Source organism: Pediculus humanus, genomic scaffold, assembly GCF_000006295.1.
Source record: "Pediculus humanus corporis 1103172107708 genomic scaffold, whole genome shotgun sequence".
Classification (NCBI taxonomy): Eukaryota; Metazoa; Arthropoda; class Insecta; order Psocodea; family Pediculidae; genus Pediculus; species Pediculus humanus.
The window spans coordinates 154473-167081 of NW_002987312.1; the positions used below are offsets into that span (position 1 = coordinate 154473).

Genomic DNA, 12609 nt, shown 5'->3' on the forward strand with positions numbered 1-12609 from the left:
ATACATCGGAAAAAAAATGTTCGATTAAAAATCAAGTTAAAAATGACCGCGAAAATCCAACGTTTACGATTTATTCTAAAGTAGGTCGACCTTGAATCCAAGGCCATTAGTTTTACATTTCAATTTTGTGAAAATTTTCATGGTCACGATTTTTCAACCAAGGTCGACCTTGTTTACTGTTTACGCTAAGTAGGACGACCTTGTATATTTTACCTGGCGCACATTTTATTTTAAGCGGGAATCCATTGTTTGAATTTTATTTTTTTCTATACCTCCTTGGGTATTATGTTTTTCTGATACATCAGATTAAATTTTTCACTCCGAAACATCAAAAAAAAAAAAAAGGGGGGGGGGAGGAAAAATAAATCTCAACAAAATAATATGCTCAATTAATTTTTATTTGTAATAATAATAAATATAAAATAAGAATTTAACAGTAAATAACAATAATAATAATTTTTTTAATTAGCTGCAAAATAAACCCGATTATTCAAATTAAACCGGAAATTATTTTTAAAAAAATTTCTTTAACGGTTTAATTATAAAAATATAAAATTAATACATTTTTATCTTTGTTGACAAATAAAAACAACAAAAAAAAAAAAAATAAGAAAATTAAATTAAATTAATTGAAACAAATTTTTTTAAATTGCTCATTTGTAAATAATATATATATATATATATATTAATAATAATAATAATTGGCCCAATTAATAATATTTTTTTTTTTTTTCAAGTCTTATTTTAAAGTTTTTTTTTTAAACGAATCGATCCCATTAGTGCATATAAATATTTAAATATATAAAATAATTATTTATGAGAATAATAATAATACTAATTTCATTTTAATCAATAAGGTTATTGGGATAAATATAAACATTTAAGTAAATAAAATAATTGACAAGTTGTTTTGTTTTAATACTTTAACTTTGGTATCACAATTAAAACCTTTGGGTTGTCATCATCATTGGTAATAATAATAATAATAATAGATCAACATGTTTTTTCTTCTTCTCCTTCTTCTTCTTCTTCTTGATTTCTCGCCAAATAAATAAAAATTTGTTCTAAATTTGTTTCGCTTGCCGTGTACGATTCAATAAAATCATGTTCGTCTTTCAATGTTTTTAATTTTGAAAAAAGCGAAGACCACGACGTGTTTCTCTTCGGCACGAAATATTGATGAATGGTCAAATGTTCGTCTACCAAATTACAACCCGTGCCGAAAGTATCCGTGAATGATTTTTTTAATTTTTTTAAATTTTCATCCGCCGTACCGCAACTCACTTTTATTTGCACCGTATAACCTTGACCAAATTTTTCTTTCAACGTCGTTATTTCACCGAGACAACAAAATCTTCCTTCTATCATAATGGCAAGCCTTGAACAGAGAGCTTCGCATTCGTCCATGCTAAAACAAAATACAAAATACTTAATCACCACCTTCAACCTTTTCACAATTCTTAATTTTTTTTTTTTTAAAAAAAATGGAAACCTGTGAGATGTCAACACGACGGATTGTTTCCTTTTTTGAATTTCACTTATAACGTCCCACATCACGCGACGGGATGCGGGATCCACTCCGCTCGTGGGTTCATCCAGAAAAATCAAAGGACAATCACCGATCAACGATATGGCAGTGCTGAGTTTCCTTTGATTCCCACCGCTGTAGGTACCGCATTTTTGATCCGCCAGTTCCTAACGCGTTAGAAAATTGACAAATTTTTATTTTCATCGAATTAAAGGACACAAACCTTTTTTTTTTTTTTTTTTTCAACACTACTCACGGTGAGTTCTAATTTTTCCAACCATTTCGATGCTTCCATTTCGATTTGACATCCTGTTATCCCTCTGAGACGACCGAATAATTCCAAAAGTTCTTTTCCTTTGAACGAAGAAATCAAACCACCGGATTGAGGACAGTAACCGATGTGAAGTAAATACTGTAATGAAATAAAATTTGATTATAAATGTGAAAATCACCAAAGGTTTACATAACACATTCAGAAGAAAAAAAAAAATCCAACCCTTTTCCTATTGAGAAGAGATAAATTTTCCGACCGAGCAAAAATCAAACCGTAGCTTGGTGATAAAGTTCCGGTTAAAATTTTAAACGTTGATGTTTTTCCCGCTCCATTGACTCCCAACAATCCAAAACATTCTCCTTCGTTAACGGTGAACGATATACCTCGAACGGCCGGAGACAGTTTGTTCGATTTAAAATACCATTTTTTTAAATCGTTGACGATCAGGGAAAAACCCGCCGTATCCTGTTTATCGATAACTTTTTCAACTAATAATTTTTCCTCCTTCACCAAACTATCTTCTTTTTTCTTAATATACAAAAGTAAAAATTTTAAAAATTGTTATTTTTTTTTTTTTACAATGTTGGTAGCGACAAGACAACACGTAAAAAAAAAAAAGAAAGACAACTTACGGGTGGATTCAGGTATTCGACTTTGACAAATCTATTAACGAGTATGTGAAAACTTTCCGACATGAATTTCGAATCTTTTAAAATAAGCAAACCGAATAAGAAGGCACTGTAGAGCAATAATGCCAATATATAATGATCTGGAAAAAATGGTGTCGGTTAATGAGCATTGTGGTCCAGAGGAGATGCAGCTAACGCTACGTGGATTAATTACGCGTGTGCACGTGCACGTGCACGCACACACACTAGATGATGAAGTTACCTACTGTAATTTTCGGCGCATAAATTAGAATAACCGACTTTTAATATGCAAGTTGGATGCATGTATTGGAAAAAAGTTGGTAAACCGAGTGACGTGATGGGATTATTTATTATAAAAGCTAAAAAAAAATTAAACGTTACATTAATCGAATGCATAATTAAATAGGGGGAGGGGAGGGGAGGGGGGGGAAACTCACTGAATATAATATATATGATAATGTTCGCTGAAAAAGCTCCGGCTTCGTTTCGAATCAACGTCGATATGAGATATGTGAGCAAAATTAATCCCGTACCCCAGAAAACCAAACTCACAAATATTTGACCTAAAAGAGAGAGAGAGAGAGAGAGAGATAGAAATGTCGTGTAAATAACGAACGTACAAATTTTCGATTGAATTGATAAAATAAAAAAAAAAAAAATTAACCGGCGTATAGGGAAATAAATTCACTTCCGGGTGAAAATCCATAGAGAAGACAAACGACCGTCATGTAAACGGCAAACGAAGCCAAATCGAATATCAAATGAGAAAGCCAATAAACGCTCGCCGGCGCTATCATCAATTGAATTTCTTTAGCCCCGGAAATTTCTTCTTTCAAAGGAGCTATGAAATAAAATAACGTTTGAATTCCGCTGAAATCCGGTATCGTTTCCAACGAACATTTTGGAATTCTCGGCGATATGTAAAATTGTTCCTAAAAAAAGATTTAAAATTTTCTTTTTTTCTTTCTTTCCTTCATTTTCAATTAAAACACTTTTGCGTCATTTTTTAACCTCTCTCACCTTTAGAATAAATTTAAAACTGACTGTTGTAGTTATGGCGGACTCGTTCATTTTTTTCCATTTCAATGCAAAATTATGGATAAGATTTAAAGCTGCGGGTATCATGTGAACGGCTTCGTCGTTGTGAAAAATATGAATTTCTCGCGGTAAAAATTCGACGCCTAAATTTATATTTCTCGAATAGTTGTAAAAATCACTCATGAATATTCTGTGAATATCTGCGTGGGAAAATAATAATTTTTGAGTAAAGTAAATTAAAAAAAAAAAAAAAAAATTGAGTAAATGATGAAACAAATCATACCTTTTTTAACGTTTTTACTCTCTTCCGTTTTCAAATTTAAACTCCGAGCGTATTCCGGAAACGTTTTTCCCGCGCTGTTGTTTTTCACGTTGTAAAAAACCACGAATGGCGAATACAAATCCGTCGAATACAATATCGGTAAACTTTTGTTCACGTCCGTTTTTTTACCACTCGTCTCATTATTATTATTATTAAAATATAAAGTACTTATAACTAGAACTATTGGTAATATCTGCAAATTAAACGTGAGATGACGTAAAAAAAAAAAAAAAAAAAACGTTAAAGTACATTGAATGAGTAACTCAATTTACCGAATACACGAAATAATACTTGTAGGTATTTTTGAAAAAGATAAATTTTTTTATCAGTAGCGCCCAAAATTGATAGAAATACAAATAAAAGTCGGAGACTTTATTCGGTTTCGTTTCGGAGGGATTAATAAGTTTCTTATAAGGCGGTGAATCCGTGGAGTCCAAATTTTCCGTCAATTCGCTTTTGTTTCTCAACCTTTTCATTTACCAAAAAAAAAAAACAATAATAATAATAATAATAATAATAATAAAATCCATAACTTTTTTACATCTATTCTTTGATGATTCTTACTTTAAGAATACATCTTCCAACGTGGCGACGCTTATACCGTAGGATATGATATTTTGCTCGCCTTGTTTTTTATCCAGCTCCGTCAAAAGCGTGGAAAATTTATCGATTTCGCTTTCCGGAAGTTCATACGATACGGTTCGAATATTTTGTGACTTGAATTTTGCGGTCGATACATGTTTTTTAATTATTTTAGTTACATCCTCGACTTGTTCTGAAATACAAAAAACAAGGGAACCCATCAAGTTTCCTAGTAGTACAAGCATTAAATAACAAAAGGTTTTTGACTTTTTTAAAAAAAAATTTACCGATGTCGTTGACGACAATGGAAAGAACGTATCCTCTCCCGTATTTAGATTTTAAAAATAACGAACTTCCGTAACATTGAATTTTTCCACAGCTCATAATTGCAATTCTGTCGCATAAAGCATCTGCTTCTTCCATAAAATGCGTCGTTATTAAAATGGTTCTCGCACCTCTGAGATTCTATAAAAAAAAAATTCTCATTTATTTTCTTAATTACTTCCTATTTCTTATAATTACATTTTTCTTACCAATAGGATTTCCCAAATTTCTCGTCTGATTTCCGGATCCATACCTGATGTAGGTTCGTCTAATATCAAGACCTACAAATCCAATATTTAATTATAATAAAGCGCGTGATATTTTCTACCATCGTTTCCAACAAATAATAAAACAAGGGAAAATCTTACTTTACTCCCACCGATTAAAGCAATCGCGAGGGAAACTTTTCTTTTTTGCCCTCCCGATAAATGACATGTTTGAGTGTTTTTAACCGTTTCCAATTTTAATTTTTCAATGAGTTCCAAACTTTCTGCATTCGCTTCACTAAAGCTCAGTCCTTTTATCTATCGGAAAAAAAAAAGAATAAGGTACTTGATTTTTAATAAATCACTTAATATAGTATACATATATACGTACCACGCCATAAAATTTTAAAATTTGAAAAGTTGTCAAATCGTTAAAGAGCATGTCTTTTTGCGGACACAAACCGAGGCTGTGTCTTGCTTCTTCCAAATTTGTAGATAAATCACATCCGTCAATCAAAACCGTACCGGAAGTAGGACAAGTTAAACCTAGATTTAAAATTAAACAATATTTAATTGATTTTAATAATTTTTTAATTGAAAAAAAAAGATTACATTCAATGAAATAAAAAAAAAAAAAAAACGATTGGTAGACCTGTTATAATGGAAAATGTCGTTGTTTTTCCAGCGCCATTGTGCCCCAATAAAGCGCTTATTTCTCCAGCGTAAAAATTTATGCTGATATCATTAACTGCAATTACTGGAGCTTTATCGGACGAACTGTACACTTTACTGACATTTTGAAGACTTATTCCAACGTCAAGATCAGGCGGTACAGGTTCGTAACAATCAGGCACCACCGTGTTTAAGGCTATATCGGTTTTAAAATTATGAATTTTGGGTGGAAACCAATAAGATTTCTAAAAAAAAAAAAAAAAAAAAAATTAGTCATGTAAAATTACAATCACTTTAAAACTCTAATTACAGTATATTATTATTTATTACATTAATTAAAATATTCACTCCTTATAATATTAATTAAAATAATAAAACTTTCACACAATGTACCTTAAAACAAAATCCATAAGGTTTAGGAATACCAAATTTACTAGGCGTAACTTGTTCCAAATACCAAGTTAACAAAGAATATAATATTGTATTGAAAGACATGATGAGAAAAATTTCTAACAGAGATAAATAATCTTCTTTTCCGGATAGTTTTTCCGTAAATTGAACATCTTTACCTAAAATTACACACGTTGGCATATTAGTAATGATGCATATTTTTATTATTTTAATAATATTTCACTCACCGTAAAAATCGAAATCTAATATTATTGAAATTCCATTCATTAGTGTCACGTGAGGAAAAAGACATATAAGGTATTTGACTAATATGGGCAATTCGATTAAATTGGAAATAAATTGACTGAATATAAAAGATAAACTCCAAATAATTTCCGTGACAAATATTCCTAGACTTGCTGAAAGTAAAGAAGACAAAAAAAAAAAAAAAAAAAAAAATGAATCAATAATGAAAAATGTAAATTTCACAATTATTAATTAACAATAATAAATCGAGTAAAAAACAAAAACATTTTCTCTACCTTTTTCGAAAAAGCAACTGATAAAAAATAAAAATATAATGACTCCTCCAAGTCCATATAAAATCACACTCCATAAAATAAATGGAGACACAGTCAGAGTACTCGAGTTTTCTTTCAGTGGAATGTATAAAAATAATACCATAAAAGTTACAGATATTGTCAACAACAAAAATGAATCGACAAATTTTGCTATCCAAAGTTCCCATTTTTTAACTCCCATCATTAACATCAACTCCTGTGTAAAAATAATTAAGTTTATCATTTCCTCACCTCATTAAAAAAAATGTTAAAATTAAGTATCTTACCTTGGCCCCAGTGAATTTTTCTTGAATCACTCTACTGACTATTGGTGGAACCATTAATGATAATGCCAAAAACCATGACAAGTATATAATAATGGAAAAAATTCTCGGTGTCCTTTCAAAAAAATCAGTATTTTCAAAACTTATCTAAAAAAAAAATACATGAAACTTTTTTATTAAAAATTTTTATTATTTTACATTAACAATTGTTAAATATTATTATATTTTTACCAATAAATTTTACCTTAGGCTCTGATATATTTTTAAAATGCAAAAAACTGATATCGATTGCTCTTTGAAGTTCGATTATTTTATGAAGTGGTGGTATACTGTATCTTGGTATACCTCTCGTATGTTTCCATAGTGCATCCATAAACATCCATACTCTATTTGTTGGGTAAAGTGTATAATTTAAACTGTTTGAACTATTTATCATATTTTCTGCATTGTTAAATTTTATTCCAATACTGAATTGTGTATTATTTCCGCTTAATATTCCCGATTTGACATCTAAAAAAAAATCATTAAAAACAATTTTAAATACTTTATGTAATAGATTTTAATAAAAAATTTTTTCCAATTGGAGTGAACACTAATAATAACTTCAAATATAAAAGTATTAATATTATGCACAAACAAAAAATTACTAAAAATCTTAAATTCAAACAAAAAAATTTAATATGAAACTCTTTGTTTTAAAAAAAGAAATATTAAAAACATACATGATTTTTTGTAGCCAGCATAACAAGATGCTTTCTGCATGAGTGAATCAATAAATGGAGTTGATGGTTCATAAACTATATTGTCATAATATCCATGTCGATAATTGCATTCATTTATTTCAAAAGCATCAAAAGACATGGGATCATTATCAATCTCGTGAGAAAATTTGGGTAATGCCAAATTGGCTAAAATAATTAAGCCTACAGGAATTATAACTTCTGCGGTGGTAGCTATGTAATGATTTTTTCTTATCAGTAAGTTTTTCCACAAAATTATAAACAAATTGTGAAGCATTGTTACTTATTCTATAAACAAAAAATTTTTAAATTAGACTTGAGTTATTCATTTTTGAATTATAAATTCAGTAAAACAAAAAAAAAAAAAATTAATTGACTTTCTTTCCTGATGTTCAGTCTAAAAAAAAAACTTCATAAAACTTTATTTTGAAAAAAAATAATAGTGGATCATAAATGTCATCAAATAGCACTCATTATACGCTACCTTCTTATATAAATTAACTTATAATTCTTAAAGCTTCTTAAATACTAAATCAATCCTAATAAAAAATTATTTCTATAATTTAACCTAAGGAAAAAATAATAATAAATCACAGCCGAAGTATAAATACATTTTTGGCGAAATATTTTTTTACAAAATACTATTCCACGTATACGCCATTTTAAAGTCGTGGAATTAGAAAAATTACGATTCTTATTGTTAAATAGACCTGCTGTTTAGGAATTATTTTTCTGAAAATAATCCGAAAACATCTTTGAAAAACGTGAGCAACATTATTTAAACTTTTTATGTATATAAGCAAACAATTTATAAGTTAAAAAAGAAAAACTTATACTTTAATTTTTCGTTGCAGATTTAAGAAATGGCAAAGTCAAAGAATCACACAAATCATAACCAAAGTAAGTCTTTGACACAAGTTTTTGTCCAACAATATTTATAACAATAAATTTAAAAAATTAGTTTTTTTTTTTTTCTGTATGCTAAACAAATATATTTGTATTTTAGATAGGAAAGCTCACAGAAATGGGATTAAAAAACCTAAAAGGTTTAGGCATGAATCAAAGTTGGGAGTAAGTAATTATTATTTATTGCTATCAAGCAAAAAGGAATTTGTAATATGTAAGTAATACATTTGAAATTTTTACTTATTTCAGGTTGATCCTAAATTTTTAAGAAACTTAAAGTTTGCTAAGAAACACAATAGTAAATCAAAAGTTCAAAAAAAAATGAGATTGGCTAGAAGGAAAGCAGATTTAGCTGCTGCTTCAGCAAAGGTAGCCCTGTACAAAGCAAGACTTCAAGCTTTATATAATTTGCCTAAATATGGAAATGCTAAAAAAGTTTAATTTTAAATAAATGATTTAATAAAAAAAAAAAATTTTTTTAGAAAATTCATAACACTTTTTTGTTTATTATGAGCATTTTTACTTATTATTAATCTTATTTTTTAAAAAAATCATCTTGTTTTAAAAGTATACTAAAAAACATTAGAAACAGAAATAAAAAAGATATGGTTGCTTCGTAAAGTAATTTGGGAGAAAATACAGACCAAATAAATAAATGATTTAAATTTAAAACCATAAAAGTGCAATACAATGTCAAAGGGATTATTCTTAATATGGCATTTACTAAAATTAATCTCGGGGATAAAATGAATGAAAAAATTTGACCGTTAAAAGTATGAGACAATATCATAATTCCAGCATAAAATGGATTATAAGTATTCAAACCTGTAAAACCTGGTGCTATATCGATATTTGCCAAACTGTTACTGTTACCCTGAAATCAATATTACATATATATAGATTTGAATATTTCAAATAAGAAAAATTTTTCCCAATAAATTTCATACCTGATAATAATAAAATACATTTCCCAGCCATATATATATTATAGTTTTCCATAAAGTATCATTTGTACTTTTTAATAACATGTTAATTACTTGACTAGCTAAAAGTTGAAACATTAATAATAATGTATTATGAGGTCTCATGAGGAGGCACGAAATTAATAACCAAATTAAATATTTTGAATGTTTTTTATTAATCGTCTGTATGAAAAAAATTGTGAAAAATGTCCAAAACATGGCAACTTCAAATGTTCCTCTAAAAAAAAAAAAAAAAGAAAAAAAGAGTTTTTTAACTTAATAAGTAATAATTCCAAAGTTAAGAAAATGTAAGAAATTATAATTTATACCTTGTATATTTATTCAAATTTAAATAATTTATTTTAATACTGCCGGTATTTATTCGATAGAGTACAATACATATTAAACACAGTCCAAAAGATAAAATTTGATAAAATGTAAGAGAATTCATTATTGCAGTTACAAATATGAATGAGATTCCTTAAATAGATGAGAAAAATATTAGATTAAAGATATTTTATTTGAATTTACTTTGTAAAATTAAACTTACCTAGAAAAAAAAATATATTTAACCAATTTTGACCATCGGATGAATTAAGAAATGATTTTATGTCGGGTAAGAAAGCCCATTTATCACCGGTTTGATTTAATTTTCTAATAAATCTATGAGAGAGACATAATAAAATCCAGGAAAAAAATATAAATGTTTTTTTTTTAAATGATATATTTCTTATTGATAATGATTCAAAAGCAGCCATAATACTGAATGTCAACCATAAAAAATACCATGTTTGATGTTCTTCTTCTATGAAACTAGTAGACCCATAACTTATTCCATGAATTAATATTCCAAAAATTAAAAATTTCTGATATGGTTTTATAGGTTTTTGAAAACTTTTAGAAAGTCTGTACAATAATGAAATCAATGATACCCAAAGTAAAAATAATCCTATAAATATATATAAATAACTAAAATTTGATTTTGCTTTAATTAATTTTTCAGTAACCGAATTTAAATATTTGTAATATTTTTCAACTGTAATTTTGATATTAGTGTTTAGCGATTGATTAAAATTAACATCAAGTAAATTCAAATCTAAAAAAAACAAAAAAAAAATGAAATAATTATTATTATTTTAAAATATATTTTTTCCCATTATTAATGAATTAAATTAAAAAGTACCTAAATGTGAAACTTCTTCAAAATTTTTCAATTGCAGTCTACTATTTTCTAAATAACTAAGAATTTCCTCTTGATTAGAATAATGTAATAAATTAGGAATAATTTTTCCTATACTTTTTACAGGTGTCGATAATCCTAACAAAGCAGACACTGTCGGAGCAATGTCCGTTTGAAAAGCTGTGTAATTTATTGGCCACCTGAAAAAAAAAAAAAAATATTACAAATCTCTTTCGTTTAGAAAGCTTTAAATTGTTTTTATGAAATAAAACTTAAATAACTTTACCCTGGTAAAGCTTTACATGGTTTTCCAACTGAAACTATTGGAACAAAAATTTCACTAGGAGTCACACCTCCATGACCGCCGGAATCTTTCATGCCATGATCGCTTGTAACTAACAACATTGTTTTTAAATTTCTTTCATTTTCCTTAAATAAAAAAAAAATTCAAAATAATTTTCTTTGAATGATGAATATATATTTTATGAAAATTAAAAAAAAAAAATTTACCAATGCTTTAAAATGCAGTGAAATATTTTTAATAATGTCATCCATTTCAATCAACTTTGATTTAGCGAGTTCACCAGCAGGACCTTCTAAATGTCCAATATGATCTAAACCTAAATAATGCAAAATAATTATATCCCAATCATTTCTTTTTAATTCCTTATATGCATTTTTAGTGACATTATCGTCAACTTCTGTGAAATCAAGAGCAAAAAATGAACTAGTTCCTTCATATCTATAAAATGTATTTGGAAAAAGTTTTAACCAAGTATCATCGCCATAAAATAAAATTTTTAAACCATTATTAAAAGCTTTCTTAATAAAATTATCTTCTTCATAATTTGAAGTCATCACATTCATAACTACATCAATGTAATTGGAAGTAGATCCTGATGTGATAGCCTAAAAATTATCATAGATTAGCAAGATAATAAGCTTTTTTTTTTTAATTATTATTATTTATTTTAAAATAATATATTTTATGATTCAAAAAAAGTGAAATTAAAATATTATGTACCTTAATACGAGGCATTGTCACCGTAGGAGACTCAGTCTTTATTTTAACGAGGCAAGATTCATTATTTAATATTGATGTTGTGGTAAACGGCATGAGTACTTGATTAGAATTTTCCATAACAAAATCATACCTCAGCGAATCTATAAGAATGATGGCGAGTTTATCAACACTACGTTTAGTAACGTATTCATTGTTAGAATTATTTCTGAAATCAAATGACAAACAGTAAAGTCTTTCTGAAAAAAAAAATTACAGAAAAAAAAAAAAAAATTGTATTCATCAACCTGCTATAATTTCCCTTTGATAAACGATCCAATGGGAAAAATCCGTACAAATAAATACATAAAGCTATTATCGAAAGAAAATATACGTAAAAAGAATATAAATCTTTTTGCAAGTAATTCATATCCTTTAAATTATATATTAATTATGGAATTTAAAAAAACCCATCATTAACAATTTAACACAATTCAAAATAACCGTGGCAGTAGAAATAATATTCGTTAAAGTTGTAAAATTTGACAAAATTTTTAAAGTACTTATACTTTTTTTTTTTTTTTTGTGAAATCTTAATTAACTTAAAATGAAATGTTATATATTATTTTAAGTAAAAATAAAATTTTTTAAAATGTCACGAAATTATATTTTTATTGATTTATAAAAAATTTTTAAGTTATCTTATCTGAAATCAAAAACTTATTTTTCTTATACTAATTACTTTTACATTTATAAAAAATTGTAAATTAAAACCTTCAAATTCAATTATACAAAAAAAAAAAAAAAAACCTTTTTCTTTTATTTTTAATATTGATTTAAATAAAAAGGTTTTCAATATATTATTCACATTCAAATATTAATTACTACATACTAAATAAAATTTTTATTTCACTAATGCCACGACGTAAATAATTCAACGTAAATTTTTATTAAACTTTCTTTACTTTTTTTTAAAAATAAAATTCTAATT

General features: G+C 27.2%; 3 protein-coding genes across 3 annotated transcripts; all 3 read right to left on the reverse strand.

Moving 5' to 3' along the window:
* Positions 1–993: 993 nt before the first annotated feature.
* Positions 994–7266, reverse strand: Phum_PHUM308700 (uncharacterized protein; the record flags this gene model as incomplete). The annotated part of the gene is made up of 22 exons (XM_002427254.1): positions 994–1408; positions 1493–1695; positions 1785–1940; positions 2025–2330; positions 2435–2571; positions 2698–2811; positions 2890–3015; positions 3117–3384; positions 3473–3690; positions 3774–4005; positions 4085–4280; positions 4377–4587; positions 4682–4859; positions 4928–4999; positions 5087–5242; positions 5316–5470; positions 5577–5841; positions 5990–6165; positions 6235–6405; positions 6529–6763; positions 6834–6977; positions 7075–7266. 22 exons carry the CDS (start codon positions 7264–7266, stop codon positions 994–996), a joined length of 4326 nt encoding a protein of 1441 aa, XP_002427299.1.
* Positions 7267–7476: 210 nt separating this feature from the next.
* Phum_PHUM308710 (uncharacterized protein) lies at positions 7477–7847 on the reverse strand (the record flags this gene model as incomplete). The annotated part of the gene is made up of 2 exons (XM_002427255.1): positions 7477–7484; positions 7553–7847. The coding sequence occupies 2 exons, from the start codon at positions 7845–7847 to the stop codon at positions 7477–7479; spliced, it is 303 nt and encodes a 100-aa protein (XP_002427300.1).
* A 940-nt stretch (positions 7848–8787) lies between these two features.
* On the reverse strand, positions 8788–12048 carry Phum_PHUM308720 (GPI ethanolamine phosphate transferase, putative; the record flags this gene model as incomplete). Its single annotated transcript, XM_002427256.1, has 10 exons — positions 8788–8866; positions 9058–9350; positions 9424–9674; positions 9808–9918; positions 9989–10534; positions 10622–10818; positions 10905–11047; positions 11129–11527; positions 11643–11878; positions 11952–12048. 10 exons carry the CDS (start codon positions 12046–12048, stop codon positions 8788–8790), a joined length of 2352 nt encoding a protein of 783 aa, XP_002427301.1.
* Positions 12049–12609: the final 561 nt, after the last annotated feature.